General features: G+C 41.3%; 1 protein-coding gene across 2 annotated transcripts; it reads right to left on the bottom strand.

The window, feature by feature from the left end:
* Positions 1-348: 348 nt before the first annotated feature.
* Psma3 (proteasome 20S subunit alpha 3) lies at positions 349-18370 on the bottom strand. Of its 2 annotated transcripts, XM_042682606.1 has the most exons (11): positions 18261-18370; positions 15346-15428; positions 12050-12173; positions 8930-9031; positions 8783-8856; positions 7253-7325; positions 6800-6865; positions 5459-5505; positions 2248-2315; positions 1070-1134; positions 349-494 (listed from the first exon to the last, which is right to left on the bottom strand). In XM_042682606.1, the coding sequence occupies exons 1-11, from the start codon at positions 18279-18281 to the stop codon at positions 450-452; spliced, it is 768 nt and encodes a 255-aa protein (XP_042538540.1). In that variant the 5' UTR covers positions 18282-18370; the 3' UTR covers positions 349-449. The 2 variants fall into 2 exon arrangements, with proteins under 2 accessions (XP_042538540.1, XP_042538541.1); XM_042682607.1 differs by lacking the exon at positions 18261-18370 and having other exon boundaries at positions 355-494; positions 12050-12168; positions 15346-15429.
* Between the last annotated feature and the right edge of the window lie 482 nt (positions 18371-18852).

Genomic DNA, 18852 nt, shown 5'->3' with positions numbered 1-18852 from the left:
CAATATTCTTACTTCATTGTGGCATAAAAGGTGTCTGGTGTGTTTGGTTTTTAACTTCAGAGGAAAAAAATTTTTTTAAGTGATACAAGAACAAAAATATCCTTGACTCCTTACAAACTGAAGAGTCTTTAAACTCCCAAAATGAAACATCTTTCTATTGTCACACCCAAACATTTATAACTAGGACTGGCCAGTCATTTTACTATAGAAAAGTGAGGGAACAGTGCCCTCAATTATTTACTATTTGGCAGGGTAAGTTTCAAAAACACAACAGGATGACTAAGGAGTTTTTGTTTTCAAGAACCCCAATTTTGTCAAGCTCACATTAATCGTACAATTCAATGTTTAGAAGACAACATTTTAATGAAAATTGGTCAGTAAGATGTGTACTCCATTGGGCTAAATAGTTACATGGGATGTGACTGAAACTTATAACAGATTCTGAAATGTTACATATTATCATCATCTGATTCATCTTCTTCCTTCAAAGATTCCTGTTAAGAGAAAAAATGTTTAAAATTGATTCTCAATATTTTTGTATCCTACACCTATGGATAAGAAAACAACCTGAACTCACTTGCACTTGTCATTAAAAATTCCTTTATTACCAGGTTCACATTTGTAATCCTAGCCTAAAGAGGCTGAGATCTGGGGGTCACAATTTAAAAGCCAGCCTGGGCAGAGCACTGGCCTTGAACAAGAAGAGCTCAGGGACAGCACCCAGGCCCTGATTCAAGCCCCATCATACTCATTCATACATATACACTCTCTCTCTCTCCCTCTCCCTCTCTCTCTCTCTCTAGCGGAAAAGTGTTATCTTAGAATAAAATACTCAAATTAATGGCAGGCATATATTGCTCTAACCATCAATCATTATTGATTTGAGCACACATATAGAAAAGCATTAAATAGCCTGTAAAGAACCCTGGCAATTTTCACCAAAAAGTTATGTATGTATATGGTTTGTGGGGGAGCTTTGGAACTAAAACCACTTTATAAGCCTGAGTTCAACTCACATGTTTAAGTCAACCAAATTACTTCATTATTCAGTGATTTTGGTGGGACTTACCTTAGCATATTTCTCTGCTTCTTCCTTTATATCTTTTGGAACAATTTCATGTCTTCCTTTAGTTACTATAAATTAAAACATTTATTGAAAATGAAGATTATACTGTGATTCACATTACCATGCAGCCAACTCAATCCACAAGAGGTACAACTTTTTTTTTTTTTTTGGTCGGTCATGGGGCTTGAACTCGGCCTGGGCGCTGTCCCTCAGCTCTTCAGCTCAAGGCAAGCGCTCTACCACTTGAGCTACAGCGCCACTTCCAACAGCTCTTTCTAAAATTGTACTTTGAGAATACCAGATAACATACTGGACATGGTAGCTTATAAATTCCAGCTATTTGGGAAGTTATTTTCCCAGCCTAACTCTCACATCTCAACAAAACAAGGAAGGCCGGGTGGTACACACCAGATATTCCTGCTACTGGGAAGCATAAAGAAAGAACTGTGATCCCTCAGCAAAAAAATGAGACCCTAGCCGGGCGCTGGTGGCTCACGCCTGTAATCCTAGCTACGCAGGAGGCTGAGATCTGAGGATCGCGGTTCAAAGCCAGCCCGGGCAGGAAAGACTGTGAGACTCCTATCTCCAATAAACCACCAGAAAACCGGAAGTGGCGCTGTAGCTCAAGTGGTAGAGCGCTCGCCTTGAGCTGAAGAGCTGAGGGACAGTGCCCAGGCCCAGAGTTCAAGCCCCACGACCGACCAAAAAAAATAAAAATAAATAAATAAATGAGACCCTGTCTGAAAAACCTAAAGCAAAATGGCTCTATGTGTGGACCAATGAAGGCCCTAAATTTAAAACCCCAGTAAAGCCCAAAAAAAGATAAAGGAGGGAAATGCTTTGAACTCACTTTTCTGTTTCAACAAGACTAAAAAATGTGCCCAAATTAAGCTCTTTTGAAAACTAAGTTATGCTTTATAACTCTTGAGCACTGAGATAAAGCACTGAGATAGATTTTGAGAATCACAAATAACCTTTGAAAGCACTCAGGCACTACACCACACTAGGGTAAAAAACTTCATTTTTCAGTAGTATCTTCTAAAACTATGAAGTGGATTTCTTAAAATGGTTAGCTATTCACAACTTTTCCTTCATTAGACTATCTGGTAATTGTTATGGATTTGGAACACAAATTAAGAAGCAAATTAAGTACAGATAAGAAACCTCCAAAAACAACTTACATTCACCAACCCAGCTGAGCTCTAATTCGAAAGCTTTATCTTTAACTTCATCATGTACTATGTAAATTCTGGAAGAGAAAGAAGAAATTAACTTCTAGGTCATCTCCAAACACGGAAGTGAGTACAAATTAGAAGTCCCATGTCTAATGTAATTTATTTATAAGATTATCTTTTCAGGGCTGGGAAGGTGGCTCAGTGGTAGAGCACTTGCCTTGCACGCATGAGGCCCTGGGTTCGATTCCTCAGCAACACATAAGCAAAAAGAAAAAAGCCGGAAGAGGCGCTGTGGCTCAAGTGATAGAGTACTAGCCTTGAGCTGAGGGACAGCGCCCAGGCCCAGAGTTCAGGCCCCATGACCGGACCCCCCCCCCCCAAAAAAAGGTTATCTTTTCTAGTCTATTAGGAACATTAAAGACAAATTATACAGGAAGTGAACTAAAACACTTGCTCAACAAATACGAATAAAAACCTATTTAACTTTAACCAATACATTCTTTTAAAACTAACTACAAAATATACCTCAGACACATGGGCAACAGGGGCTCACACGTGTAATCCTAACTACTGAAGAGGCTGAGATCTGAGGACTGCCATTTGAAGCCAGCCCAGACAGGAAAGTCTGTGAGACTCATCTCCAAGTAACCACCAGAAAACTAGAATTGAGCCAGGCGCTGGTGGCTCACACCTGTCATCCTAGCTACTCAGGAGGCTGAGATCTGAGGATCACAGTTTAAAGCCAGCCAGCCAGCCCAGGCAGGAAAGTCCTTGTGACTCTTATCTCCAGGGACAGCACCCAGGCCCAGAGTTCAAGGCCCATGACTGACCTGCCTACCCCCACCCCCACAAAAAAATACATCTCAGAAAAAACACTGACACAAGAAAAGGCTAACATTAATTTGTCTTTACAAGGTATTTTTCTCTGCTGCAAAATTACTTCATAAGCCAAGTACAAAGCCTTTATTTCAAACTCCAGTGCCACTCTCCTCCAAAACTAAGTAAAACAGAGACAAAATACACTAAGAGCTGGGTCCCCAAACCTAGTTCATATGGTTAGATAGAATGTGCAAATAAGTGCTACGAAATCTCCAAAACAATTGCAACTTTTCAAGTTGGAGAAGTGATAAAACCAGTATCTTGTTGGATTAGTTATTACCAAAGAACAGGCTCACTGACACTGAGAGAGGAATCTTTTTAAAACACTCCCCACATTTGACTTTGATTGCTTACGCTTTCAAAACTTATTAGTGTATTCTACTTTATACATCTATTCATAGAAACCACTTAAGTTTCTTTTGTTGGTGGTGGGTTTTTGTTTTGTTTTGCTATCCTGGGGCTTTTGAGCTTCTTTTGCTCAAGCACTCTACCACTTGAACCATCCTGCCACTTCTGGCTTTTTCTGTTTACCATGGTACTGAGGAATCTAATCCAGAGCTTCATGCACGCTAGGCAAGCACTAAACCACATTCCCAGCCTTAGTTGTTTTTGTTTTATTGGTTGTGGGGCTTGAACTCAGGACCTGGGCACTGTCCCTGAACTCTTTTTGATCAAGGCTAGTGCTCTACCACTTTAAGCCACAGTGCCACTTCCACTTTTCTGGTGGTTAATTCTCCAATTAACAGTCTCAAGGACTTTCCAGCCTAGGCTGGCTTTTACCCACAACCCTTACATCTCCTGAGTAGCTAGGATTAGAAGCATGACCCATTGGCACCTGGCAGTCATTTAAGATTTTCTTTTGCTTAATGTTTTTAGGGACTGTTAATACAAAAAGAATTTTAATAATGAACTTAAATCTGGAAAAGAAAAATATTTTTCCCAGAGAAACAGTAAATTCTTTATTCTATCCAGCATGTATCATATGCATAGCCATAAACTTGTATGATCAAATGTATGATATTTGGTATAGTTCAGTGATACAGTACATATTAGCCTGCCTGAACCTCTGAGTCTCATTACTTGGGCAACAAAGAAAAATACTGTAAGTAAGCTTTCTAGTGTCCTTACAATTTTTTTTTTTGGGGGGGGGGGTCTGGTCATGTGGCCTGAACTCTGGGCCTGGGTGCTGTCCTTCAGCTCAAGGCTAGCACTCTACCACTTGAGCCACAGCGCCACTTTTGGCTTTTTTTTTCTGCTTATGTGGTGCTGAGGAATCGAACCCAGGGCCTTAAGCATGCAAAGCGAGCGCTCTACCACTGAGCCACCTTCCTAGCCCCTGTCCTTATACTTTTAAACACTGTAACACTACTGCTTAAAATGGAGCTTACTTTCTCGGAAGTTGTACCTCTACATCCCATCTGTAACTTTATTTAGTCAAACTTTTATTTTTTTTTTTTGTCAGTCATGGGTCTTGAACTCGGCTTGGGCTCTGTCCCTCAGCTCTTCAGCTCAAGGCAAGCGCTCTACCGCTTGAGCCACAGCGCCACTTCTGGTTTTCTGAGTGGTTTATTGGAGATAAAGTCCTGCCCCGGACTTTCCTGCCCCTTTCCTGCCCCGGCTTTGAACCGAGATCCTCAGATCTCAGCCTCCTAAGTAGCTAGGATTACAGGCATGAGCCACTGGCTGGGTCCAGCTGCAACTTTAGACTGGTGCCAGTGGCTCACGCCTTGTAATACTAGTTACAAAGCAGATTGAGGGGCTGGGAAGGTGGCTCAGTGGTAGAGCGCTTGCCTTGCATGCATGAGGCCCTGGGTTCGATTCCTCAGCACCACATGAGCAAAAAGAAAAAAGCCGGAAGTGGCACTGTGGCTCTAGTGGTAGAGTGCTAGCCTTGAGCTGAAGAGCTGAGGGACAGCGCCCAGGCCCACAGTTCAGGCCCCACGACCGGACCCAAAAAAAAAAAAAAAATAACAAAGCAGATTGAGATTCTGAGGATCATGGTTCAAAGTCAGCCCGGGCAGGAAAGTGAGACTCTTATTTCCAATAAACTACCAAAAAGCTGGAAATGGTGCTGTGGACTTGATCTGAAGAGCTCAAGGACAGCACCCAGGCCCAGAGTTCAAGCCCCATTACCGACAAAAAAAGTAACTTTAAGGATATTCTGGCTGGCGTATATCTCCAGACCAAAGCCCTGAGTTCACCACCCAGTAGCAAAATGCAGGAAGAAATTTTTAATATGTTAAATACATTTTCCAACATAAACACTCTTAGAATTATATGCACGGAAAAGCCAACTGAGGTGTCTTTGCAGATGGTAAGGAGGAAAATTTCAACTTACATTTTTGCAACTTCTTTAACAACATCACGGCAGGTCATTTCTTTCATCTACAGAAATGAAAACTAATTTTATGAAATAAAACTAAGAAAAACTAAAATTTACAATTTCAATATTAATATGCAAAAATGTATCCTATTAATTTAATATTAAACTTATAAAAATTCAGAACCTTCTACAAATCTTTTCTCATTGGTAGACTTGGAATTTTGGTAAGAAAGCTGATTTTCTTTATAGCTAAATGAGGATAATACGCTTACCAACCATGAGTACCTATAAGACAGTAGATACATATAAGGGACAGATGAAAGAATAAGAGAAAAGCTAATTCACAGGGTAACTGTGACCAACTTTGTTAAAATACCAACTATGACTTACTAAGTTCTTTCTACAGGTAGATTCTTCATTAGTTAAGCAAGGTTACAGTGCAGGGTAACAAAGTATATCTCCATGTGAAACTGAAAGTTATTAAATCCTGCCTATAACAAGTTTCTGACAAAGCAGTAAAAAATTTATGGATACTATATATAAAGTTGATTGGTTTGGGGCTAAACAGAAAACTAGGTTTTAAACTTTGATCAGTATCTAAACTTTTGGCTTCAGGGGAAGAAAAAGTGGGCAGTTTAACAGGGTGTAAGCTTCATGCCTTTGTCTAGGATCAAACTAAGAAGAGGAATTGGAGTATAGACTGTAAGGTTTGTTCTTATGACATAAAAGTGATTCAAAGAAAAATGATACAGGGGAAAAAACACAAACTTTTTGTTGTAGTTGATTCTATGACATTAACTCAATTTGAAAACACCAAAAATTTCAAGAGCTCAAGAAGGATCTATGAATGAGCTTCAATGACTTAGTAACATTACAAAGGAAGGTGTTTTTTTGTCTTTCTGAATTGAGACTGGTTTATAGCACCCATTATGTTTCTAAAGGGAGCTGGATACTAGTGGCTCATACTTGTAAAGTCCTAGCTTGCAGGAGGCTGAGATCTAAAAATCACAGTTCAAAGCCAGCTCAGGTAGAAAAGTCCATTAGACTCCCATTAGACTCTTATCTCCAATTAATGATGAGATAACAGTAGAGCTGTGGCTCCAAGTGGTAAAGCACTATCCTTGGTCTAAAGAGCTCAGGATCAGCTCACAGACCAAGCTCAAACACCTGGCTGACCAAAAAAAAATTACAAAGGGACCAATGATACAATTCCATAAACGTGATCCCACTTACAAATGTAACTACTTAGCTTCCAAAAATGTTATAAATGTCAAACAATATAATATCCTTGGGTTGAGGTCTCATTTTTGTTGATAAGCTTCACTGAGCAAAATTCAAGCATTAAATATATATTACCTGCAGTTTTTCTATTTCTGTCTTTGCAGCTTGCCTGGCTTTGCCAATGGCACAGCCCCAATAACCCTATTAAAAATCGAACATACAATCATTCAGTTAGTAAACTGTATCATTAATGAGCACGGCTATTTAAAAGCAAATAACAAATGTGTTCAAGCATTCTTAATGTCCAATTACTCAAAAAAATTTAAATACCAAACTTAAAAACCAGACTTATACACACTAGGCAAATGCTCTACTACTGAGTTCCACATTTAGATTTAAGACATAATATTTACAATATTACATAGCATACTGAAAGCCACAAAATTTCCATCTATGTCATAGCCATAGTTGTTAATGATAAGCAAGAGAACATCACTTTTTTTAATGAATTTTAAGGAAACTTCATGTAATCCAAATGTAAAACAAATACTAATGAGATAAGAACTTAAAATAGTTCAAAATACTCACATAAGAAACACCTGATGGGTCAATCATGTACAGTTGTGCACCATCATTCACACTGTAAGACCCTAACATGAAACTGCATAAAACATTTAAACCAAAGGTTAGTAATACTAAGTATGTATTTCTTCAGAAAAAAGAAAAAATCAAAATGATGTTAGCTGCTATGCTAGTGCTTCACACCTGTAATCCTAGCTAAGCAGGAGGCTGAGATCTGAGAGAGGATGGAGGTCTCCCAAAGCCTATGAGACTTTTTTTTTGGTCAGTCATGGGACTTGAACTCAGGGCCTGGGTGCTGAGCTTTTTTTGCTCGAGGTTAGTGTTCTACCACTTTGAGCCACAGCATTACTTCCATATTTCTGGTGATTAATTAGCGATAAAGAGTCTCACAGCATTTCCTGTACAGGCTTACTTTGAACCACGACCCTCAGATCTCAGCCTTCTGAGTAGATAGTATTCCTAGCATGAACCACCAGTGCCCAGTCCCATGAAATTCTTATTTCCAATTAACTACCAAAAATGCCACAAGTTGAACTGTGGCTCAAGTGGTCAAGCTCTAGCCTTAAGCAAAAAAGCTTAGAGACAGCATTCCCGACCCCGAGTTTAAGCCCTAGGACTGATACACACACACAAAATAAAAAAATACATATATATATCTATATATACATATAGATATATATAGATAGATAGATATAGCTAGCTGGGTGCTGGTGGGTAAGGCCTGTAATCCTAGCTACTCAGAAGGCTGAGACTGAGGATCATGGTTCAAAGCCAGCCAAGGCAGGAAAGTCCATGAGACTTGTATTTCCAATAAACCACCAGAAAACCAGAAGTGGCACTGTGGCTTAAGGGGTAGAGCCTTGAGCGGAAGAGCTCAGGGACAGCGCCCAGATCCAGAGTTTAAGCCCTATGACCGACAGGAAAAATAAAAAATGAAAAAATAAAAAGCTGGACAAAAATGACAGCTTCGAAGTTAAACATTTTGATAAGGTTAGTTTCAATGGACAAAATGTCATGATAGCATTCCTCTGAGAAACCATTTTTTAATATTTACACTTATTCCCAGTTATTACTCCAAATGAACTTTTTTTTCTCCAGAAGCAAAAATGCCAGCACTTTACTTTTAAAAGCCAAAAGAGTAACAAAAATTATGAAATGTAATTTTTTAATTACTGTTTAAAACTCCATTTAAAAGCATTTGACCAGAGTACTTAAGTTATATCAAAATGGAGGTTAATGAGAAAAGTGTAGTATAATTAGCTACTTAATGACATGAAAGGTATTCATAATCACAATTCAGGGACTTAAAACCAGAGAATTTATTTAAATCAGATTATAGTAATTATGTATTCTGGTTTTATCATTTCAATTCTGTATTATCCATCACTATTCAAAAATAACGTTCCTGGATACTTTTAATTATTACACTATTTCTTGGTAAGAATTTATATTAATGTTATAAAAAGGCTAAACTACTGAGGCAAATGGGTATCTAGATTACAGATCTGACTTTTGAGTATCACAAAATATTCATACCTGCAGCCAAAAGGTCTAACAGCACTGTACAGTGTATAAGCATGTACATACATAGCCACTCTGTCTGCAAGATGCTGAGGATAAAAAGAAGAATGTTAGTACATTTTTTCATTATTGTTCATGAAGTTCCTCAATATGTCAACTTACTTTTAGGGGAATGTTATAGCCAAAGTTAGATCTAAAGTTGGAAGCTTCTTCTCTTGCTATGTCTGCTAAAGAACGAGCATCTGCCAACAAACCTGCTACTGCCTGTAGAAGAGAAAGAATCAATAAAAATTCTTTAAGCAAATAAAACCTCCAATTGTTTATTAATATTTTTTTAGCTTAAAGTTCTTTATAGGCATTCTGATACTTGAGCATGGAAACTGAATTAATTTACTATGCCTAACTTTGTTTTGTCCAAAAATATATTCAGAAGTAACATTTCTAACATAATCCTACTATACCCAGTGGCTCACGCCTGTAATCTTAGCTACTCAGAAGGTTGAGATCTGAGGATCACAGTTCAAAGCCAGCCCAGGCAGTGAGACTGTTATCTCCAATTAACCACCAGAAAACCGGGAGTGGTGCTGTGGCTCAAGTGGTAGAGCACTCCCCAGAGTTCAAGCCCCACGACCAACCAAAAAAAAAAAAAAGAGAAAGCAGCAGGGTACTGATAGATCATGCCTGTATAATTTCAAGCTACTAAGGAGGCTGAGATCTGAGAATTGCAATTCAAACATGGACAGGGCAGCAAAGTCCATGAAATTCTTATCTCTAATTAGCCACCAGAAAACCAGAAGTAGGGCTGTGGTTCAAAGTGGTAGAGCACTACTAGCCCTGAGCAGAAGAGTTCAGGGACAGAGCCCAGGCCCTGAGTTCAAGCCCTGTGACAACAAAAAAAACAAGAAAAAGAACAATCTTGATCAAGAATGATCTCTACGAATTATATGTTCAAAAGTTTTGGTCTAAAAGGTACAACTATACCTCATCTTTTTTAGTCTACTGGTTAAAACTTCAGTAAGAAATAAAAATAGGACAATCTTTAAAGATTAGTGGCTTAGAACTAGTTCCTGCATATGTGTTGAGGTGACCTGGTACATTTGCAATAAAATTGGAGTCAGTATGGGACAATTAAATTTGTAGTAAAGATACAATGTTTCAGTTTTACAATATTTTACATTTCTTCCCTTTTTTGGAGGGGGGGGAGGGGAGGCCAGTCCTGAAGCTTGATCTCCGGGCCTGGGCACTGTCCTTGAGCCTCTCTGTGTTCAAAGCTAGCCCTCTACCACTAGAGACACTTCTGACTTTTTCTGTTTATGTGGTACTGAGTAATCTAACCTAGGGTATCATGCGTGCTAGGCAAGTGCTCTACTGCTAAGCCATTTTCCCAGCCCCAATATTTTACAATTCTTTCAACATTATCATCTCTGAGCAGCTGAATTGTTAGTTATAAAAATAAAAGTTGAGGGGCTGGGAAGGTGGCTCAGTGGTAGAGTGCTTGCCTTGCATGCCTGAGGCCCTGGGTTCAATTCCTCAGCACAACATAAGCAAAAAGAAAAAAGCCGAAGTGGCACTGTGGCTCAAGAGGTAAACCGCTAGCCTTGAGCTGAAGAGCTGAGGGACAGCAGCGCCCAGGCCTAGAGTTCAGGCCCCACGACTGGACCCAAAAAAAAAAAAGTGTAGGAAGTTTGCAGAATACCAGACATTTAGTAACTAGACCATTAGGTTTTGTTTTGTTTTGTTTTCCAGTCCTGGGGCTTGAACTCCTCAGGGCCTGGGCACTGTTCTTGAGCTTCCTTTGCACAAGGTTAGCATCCTACCACTTGAGCCACAGCGCCACTTCCAGCTTTTCTGTGTACATAGTACTAAGGAATGGAACCCAGGGCTTCATGCATGCTAGGTAAGCACTCTACCACTAAGCCACATTCTCACTCCCATTATGTATTACTAAACTAAAAAAAAAATCATGAAAAAAATTATTCAAACTCAAGGTACCATAAAATGAAAAGTTTAGAAACTGCTGTCTTAGACCTGCACAATTTAAAAGTACTGTAAGAATCTTTAACAACCTTTTACCTTTAGTAAGAGTAATTTTAATTTTACCAAGTAACATACACTCATTATGTATTATACAGTTTACACAATTATTTTTAATCATATGAACACTATATGAGAAAAACAGTTTATCCTTAGTTAGGTGCCAGTGGCTCATGCCTGTAATCCTAGCTACTCAGAAGGCTGACATCTAAGGATTATGGTTTAAAAATCAGCCTATTCCAGAAAGCCCTTAACTTTTTTCTTTGCCAGTCCTGGGGCTTGAACTCAGGGCCTACTTAGGCTCTGTTACTGAGCCTCTCTGTGCTCAGGGGTAGCGCTCTACTACTTGAGCTACAGAGCCACTTCTAGCTTTTCCTGAATAATTTATTGGAGGTAAGAGTTTCACAGACTTTCCTGCTCTGGCTGGCCTGGAACTGTGATAGATCTCAGGCTGCTGAGTAGATAGGATTACAGGCACCTGAGCCACTGGAGCCCATCCCCTTACGACTCTTACCTCTAACTACCAAAAAAATACCAGAAGTGGAGCTGTGGTAGAGCACTAACCTTGAACAACAAAGCTCAAGGACAGTACACAGGCCCTATGTTCAAGCCCCAGAACCAGCAGGGAAAAAAGTTTATCTTTGCCTTACAAATCAGGAGACTATTTAGAATTATGTCCCAAAGGTGACCCAACCTAGTTAAGTTTCAACATTTAAAGAATCATAGAAGCCGAGCCCCAGTAGCTCACACCTGCAATCCTAGCTACTCAGAAGGATGAGATCTGAGGATCAAGGGTTCAAAGCCAGCCAGGGCAGGAACGTCAAGACTCTTATCTCCAATTAATCATCAGAAAATGGGAAGTGGTGCTGTTGTAGCTCAAGTGGTAGAGCGCTAGTCTTGAGCTGAAGAGCTGAGGGACAGCATCCAGGCCCAGAGTTTAAGCCCATGACCAATCCCACCCCCAAAAAAATCAGTTGCTATTACAGAACTGGTAGAATCTTATCTACTAGTGATATAAGCTGCCAAGATGTCATTTTCCGTTACAGTTTTTCTCGTGTCACCACTGGAATGCTATCCTTCTTTTCAACAATTAACTGTTTAAACCTTAGCAACTCACTGTTATCTACTATTGCCTCAATGTTAAAAAACTGGTTCTTAGAATCAGAATTCAGTGTATTTCATTCTATAAGTTACTTCCAAAGAAACTGAACAAAGCAAAAAGAGGAACACTTGAATATGTGACCTTACCATTCCAACATGCCGATCAACATTAAAAAGCCGTTTGTTAGAACCTTCTTCATAAAGTTTAGAAAGGACTAACTTCTCCACCCCAAAGACAACGCCATCTTTACATCTGATCCCAATAGCTGTACTGAAACAAGAAAATCAATTTAACTGAAAGAAGAATTGTAAATTTAACAAAACCATAAAGAGGTAACATTCAGCTGGGCACTGGTGGCTCACTGTAATCCTAGCTACTCAGGAAGCCAAGATCTGAGGATCACAGTTCAAAGCTAGCCAACGAAGGAAAGGCCAAAGACTCCTACCACCAAAAGACAGAAGTGAAACTGTAGCTTTAGTAGTATAGTGCCAGCCTTGAGCTAAAAGAAAGCTATCAACTGTGACTAATATGATCTTGTTTTGCTTCCTTTGTTCATTCATTCCTATTTTCCTTTTAACAAATATATTGCTGCTAGTAAACATACGAGAATAAAATGTTCTACCACAACTATTTAAAAAATTAACCTAGCTGGTCACAGATGGCTCATGCGTGTAGTCCTAAACTACTAAGGAGGCTGAAATCTGAGAATGTTCAAAGCCAGCCCAGGTAGAAAAAAAGTCTCTATGAGACTCTTATCTCCAATTAAACACTCAAAAACCGGAAGTGACACTTTGGCTCAAAGTGGTGAGCACTAGACTTAGCAAAAGAGCTCAGGAGAGTGCCCAGGCCCTAAGTTCAAGCCCCACAACCACCAAAAAAACAAAAACAAAAAACTCAAAAGCTAGAGAAATTGGACTGGGAAGTTGGCTCAGTGGTACAGCGCTTGCCTTGCATGCATAAGGCCCTGGGTTCGATTCCTCAGCACCACATAAGCAGAAAAAAAGCCAGAAGTGGCTGTGGCTCAAGTGGTGGGGCGCTAGCATTGAGCTGAGAGAGTGCCCAGGCCCAGAGTTCAGGCCCCACAACCGAGGGAAAAAAAAAAAAGGCTAGAGAAATTGCATAATCAAAACAAAACATGTTAGTCAGATGCCAGTGGCTCATGCCTGGACCATACAGTAGTGGTCTATAAGAGGCCTCCCAAGCCGGGCGCTGGTGGCTCACGCCTGTAATCCTAGCTACTCAGGAGGCTGAGATCTGAGGATCGCGGTTCAAAACCAGCCCGGGCAGGAGAGACCGTGAGACTCCTATCTCCAATAAACCACCAGAAAACCGGAAGTGGCGCTGTAGCTCAAGTGGTAGAGCGCTCGCCTTGAGCTGAAGAGCTGAGGGACAGTGCCCAGGCCCAGAGTTCAAGCCCCAGGACCGACCAAAAAAAAAAAAAAAAAAAAGAGGCCTCCCAAAATCTGATGAAACCATGGAAGTTCATTCCCAGAAAAATGAAAAAATGCACAAAAATTACCTTGCAAAATTTTGTCTTTCCCCCATACTTTAGGTATCATCAAGTGGTAGAGCGCTCGCCTTGAGCTGAAGAGCTGAGGGACAGTGCCCAGGCCCAGAGTTCAAGCCCCAGGACCGACCAAAAAAAAAAAAAAAAAAAAAAGAGGCCTCCCAAAATTTGATGAAACCATGGAAGTTCATTCCCAGAAAAATGAAAAAATGCACAAAAATTACCTTGCAAAATTTTGTCTTTCCCCCATACTTTAGGTATCATTAGTGGCTCCCCTTTAAAGTTTAAACTCCTCTTCCCAGATGTCTGGGTAAAAATCCTGAGAATCTTGTCAGAGTTCACCAAATACACAATTTTGTTATAAATCCTGGACTCTACTAAATTTCACCTCACTGTCATCCCTCCAGCACCTCTAATGACATGCTCACTGTTGCCTAATGTCTTTGAAGTTATTCTGAGTAGTAGGGTTTATTTCCCCCTTGTCACTCAAGGCACAGTTAAGTCTATTTCCATAAACATTTGCAAATTTCCTTGATGTTAATCTCTTACAGCCTGTAGAAGGCTTTCCTAATTATTCCAACTCACCTTCCTCACTAATGTTTAGAATCTACCACAATCTGTATTTTAAAACTAAAAGTTCTCAACATATAATTCTAGAATTTCCTGGGAGGGAATGTTATAGAAAGAATTATATTAAGCATACAAAGACGGTCAGGTGTCTGTGGCTCACACCTATAATCTTTGGCTACTCAAGAGTCTGAGATCTGAGGAATGTGATTCAAAGCCAGCTAGAGCAGAGAAGTCCATGAGACTCTTACCACCAATTAACCACCAAAAGGCATTAAGAGGAAATGTGGTGGCAAGTGGAAGAGTGCTATCTTTGAGCAAAAAAGCTTAGGGACAGTGCCCAGGCCCTGAGTTCAAGCTATAGGACACACACACACACACACACACACGCCCTCATCTATGCCTTGTCCACTTGTGGACTGATGGTTCAGAAGCAATGGTGTGTAGATAACATAAATCAAGCTAGTGACAACAATACACTGCTAAGGACTATACTCTTTACCCCCTAATCACAGTTCTAAAAAAGCTACTTTCAGTTAAGAATGTCCTAGATTAATGTTTATTAATCTCAAACCTTAGTTTGTTCATTGTTCCTTTCTTCCTTCCTTTTTGGTGATGGTCCTGGGACTTGAACTCAGGGCCTAGCCAATGTCCCTGTGCTTTTCTGCACAAAGTGCTGCATCACCTAAGCAACAGCTCCACTTCTAGCTAATTACTCAGGAGGCTGAGATCTGAGGATCACCATTCGAAGCCAGCCCAGGTAGGAAAGTCTATGAGACTGCTACCTCCAAACTACCAGCAAATCCAGAAGTGGAGCTGTGACTAAAGTGGGAGAGCACCAGCCTTGTACGAAATAGCTAAGGAACAGCACCCAGTCCCTAGTTGACACCTCAGTACCGGAACCAAAAAACAAAAGCATTATCCTCAAACTGACATGTTGAATTCAAACCTCTTTGTGCAATTAACAATATAAATAAAGCTGGGTGCTAGTGGCTATGTGTATATAACAAATTAATAATCAAGAATCTCAAAAAGAATAATGAACTGGCAAAAATGATCATGAATGTGGTTTTAGCCAGGTGCTGGTGGCTAACACTTGTAATGTTATCTATTCAGGAGACTGAAATCTGAGGATTGTGGTTCAAAGCCACCCTGGGCAGGCAAGTCCATGAGACTTATCTCCAGTAAACCACCAAAAAGCTGGAAGTATAACTGTGGCTCAAATGATAGAGTGTGAACTTTGGGCAAAAACGCTCAGGGACAAGACCAGGTGGTGTTCAACCCCAAGGACTGGCACAATTTTTTTAAAAAGTGTTATTTACTACTCACTTAAAGCATATTTATTTCAAGTAAAACAATGTTTCTTACCTACTATTTTCCACCGCTTTCATAGCATATTCAACTTGAAAAACTCTTCCATCAGGAGAGAAGGTAGAGGCTGACAGGTCATACTAGGTGAAAAAGGACAAGGATAAGTCTATAATACCACATCTTTGGCAGTAATGACAACACAATGTTTTTGTCTCCAAATGTGTTACACATGAGGAATGTGTTACATCCCAACACACAGTGACAGTGGTAAAGAGAGTTACACATCCTCGACTTCTGCCTCTGAAAAGTAATGAGTGCAAGTCTTCTGAACTTATAAACAGTACTAAAACATTTAAATTTGTGGCTGTGCTATTAACAAACTGAAAGACTGGTCTGATTTTAGTTTGTATGAAACCAACGACAGCCTGGCAGACTCAAAGCTATATGCCAAAGTCACTATGTGAGAACACGAAGATAGTTATTCTTGAAGGACATTATTTTCGAATTGGACCAGGCATAAAGCTAGGTGGAAATGCACCAGGAAAGGGAAAAAGAAAAGGACTCTGTGCCAACGGATCACACCTGTAATCCTGCTCATAAGGCAGAGAAGGATGGCAGTTCAAAGCCAATCCAGGCAGAAAACTCTGTGAGACTCCTATTTCCAGTTTACCAGCCAAAAGCCAGAGTGGAGCTATGGCTAAAATGATAAAGCTTCAGCCCTAAGCAAAGAAAAAGTTAAGCCACATTGTGTGGCCTTACTTCACAAGCCCCAGTCCTTGTTTTTTGTTTTGTTTTGTTTTGTTTGGGGGGGTGGGGGAGTGATGGAAAGAACTACAGCAGACTGCTTTGCTAGAACAGGCCTTCTGGGGCAGTTAATTTTAAGATGAGTCACACTTAATGCCAAGGAACTAGCCATTTAGGAAAGATAGAGGAATAGAATTCCTGGCATCTGACACAAAAACCTTATGTTCGTAGAAGCAAGCTTAACCCAGCCAAGGGACAGAAATAAGGTCACTGTGTCTTAAGTACTATGAATAAGAGAGTACACTATGCTTCTGAAGGGAAGAACCAAATCTGTTGGGTCTCAGGCTGGAATAGCTAGTTTACATGTTATTCTAAGGGCTGAGGATTTAGGAAAGTGGCAGAATACTTCTGTAGCATTTATAAGGCTCAGGGTTCCATTTCCAGCACTACAAAACAAAATAAAATAGAAAAGAAATTAATCAATTTTTATTATTGTTTTTACTTTAGCACCTGAAATTGTGCCATTCACTGAGCTAAAGATTATAGGTTATGTTAGGAAAAACCCCAAAGCTCTACTTTGAAACTGCATGAAATAATGACAAAAAAAAATGCATGGTGGTACACACAAGTAATGAGAGCATTTGGGAAAACTGAAGCAAGAAGATCACAAGTTAGAGGCCAATCAAGACTATATGTTGCCCTAGCCTCCTAAAAATAACCCCAGGCTAATGATGTAGCTCGGTGGAAGAAAACTTGCCAAGCATTTGTAAGGCACTGGGTTTAACTGCCAGCAAGGGATGAAAAGCAATAAAATGGACACAAACAGCAAACAGTACTATCTGGAATTCTTGGGGGAAGTGAAGGCAGGAGATAAGCTTTGAACTGATACTTTTCAGAGATCGTTATATCTTTTCATGATAAATTATCCTATATAATTATATTGAAACACTATTTTAAGTGGAGCACTGTTAATTGAAGTCCCTACTAATGTAGCTAGTTGCAAAGTCAGTTCGTTACTAGACACATATATGACTAGCTATGCCTATCTCCCCCCCATGGCATTCCACTTCAGCTTTCCCTCAGAGTTGATCTGGTGTGTTGGTATTGTTTTTTGGCTCTTTGTTTTACTACAGTCCTGGTTCAGTCTTCTTACAGTGTTAAGTGCCATCAAGGATGCAAGTTTTCTGGGGACATATGTCCCATCTGCAGTCACTGGCTCTCTAATAACGGCTCCTGATGTAACCTCAAGGAAGGAAGGAAGGAAGGGAGGGAGGGAAGACTATTATTGAGCACCTATCCAAAAATATCTTCAGCATAGTCGAATGGACTAGACCATTCCAAACATAAAGTCCCTATGAGGAAACTCAACAGCAGTATTTCTGCTTAATGCTGCGTCTCCAAGTATTTGGAACAAACCAGATAGATGAACCGAGAAACCACTTAGTCAATGCCACTAATGCAAATAACCAGCGAATGTTTCGTACGGAGAGAAAAGTATGAAAAAAGGACAAGCAAAATAAAAGCACACCCGAGACGTTTCACAAACTACAGTAACAAGACATGCACCACCACCCCCCAAACCCGCAGTAGTCAGAAGCATCATCAGAGTATTAAATGTTTACGGTATTATGCCAGGACGGTCTGTTAAATAACTTATACATGAAACTGAGGAAGAGTTGCAGGAAAAACGCAAAAGGCGCATCGTATTTAGTTTCCAGACTCCTCCTTCTTGTGGGTTCGGTGCAGACAGCGTTCCGAGGGATTGTTCCGGGGCTGCTCATCAGTGTCTTTTTCCGGAAAGGCAGTCAGCGGCAGCCTGGCACCTGCAAGGCCCAGAGCTGGAAACTCGCACTGAGCCATCTCGGCGGCGGGGCCTAGGCAGCGCTCGGGGGGTGACCGGTCCCTCAATCCTTCCACTCCCTACTGGAGCCTCCACTTTCGCTTTCCCGCCGTGACTCAGCAGGCCAAGGTAGTTCCAAACCCCACGGCGGCTCGGCCAAAGCGGCCACCCCTGGGCTGCACAGCCGGCGGGAGCCACCCGGCGCCCGGGGCGCGGGCCCGGGAGCCGGCGGCCAAGACCGCGAGCCTCCGGACTGCGAGGGCCTTCAGGCCCCGGCGCGCCCCACGCACCCCCGGGCAAAGCCCCCCACGCAGACTGACCGGACTCGAGCCAACGCAGACCCTCAGGCCGCACGACCACAGAGCAAGCACGCGAGACACAAACTCACCCCGGTGCCGATGGAGCTCATTTTGCCGCAGACCCACCGGGACGCGCGGGGCTCCCACGCCTAAGAGGCCTGTTCCACGGCGCCGTGCACGCCAGCAACGGGCCCGCCTATTGGCTACGCTTTCAACCAATAGCCTTCCTCTCTGTGGCTGGTTCTCAGGTAGGAGGAGGATTGTGGGTAAAAAAAAAAGCAGGCGCGGAGGTTGGCGGCGCGCATGCGCAGACGTGGTGGCGGTGGAGTTGGGGGAGGCGAGGCCGCCCCTTTCCGCTCCAGTTCCTTGGGCTTTGGCGGCTGCGCTTCTCCCCAGAAACTAGTATTTACTTTTTAATTGCACTTCTCTCCTCCTCGCTTCATTCTTCCGTGAGCAAAAAGGAGAGGTGTTCCTGTAGACGTATAAGGGAAACGCGGTAGGGGAGAGGCATCGTCTAGGCCGTGGCTTCCTGATTCCTGCCACAGCAAGGCACAGCATCAGTTTCATCTTCGAGCTCTGAAGAAGCAAATTACACTGTGAAGGTATCATCCTTCAGCCTAACTGAACTTCACCAAAGCATTAGTGCCCTTTATGCATATTGAGGATTTGAGTCGAGTTAAC

The sequence above is a fragment of the Dipodomys spectabilis genome, unplaced genomic scaffold (genome assembly GCF_019054845.1).
Source record: "Dipodomys spectabilis isolate Male_0828 unplaced genomic scaffold, ASM1905484v1 ptg000073l, whole genome shotgun sequence".
NCBI classification, from domain to species: domain Eukaryota; kingdom Metazoa; phylum Chordata; class Mammalia; order Rodentia; family Heteromyidae; genus Dipodomys; species Dipodomys spectabilis.
Note: the sequence above shows the minus strand (reverse complement) of the source record. Positions and strands in the feature narration are given on the sequence as shown.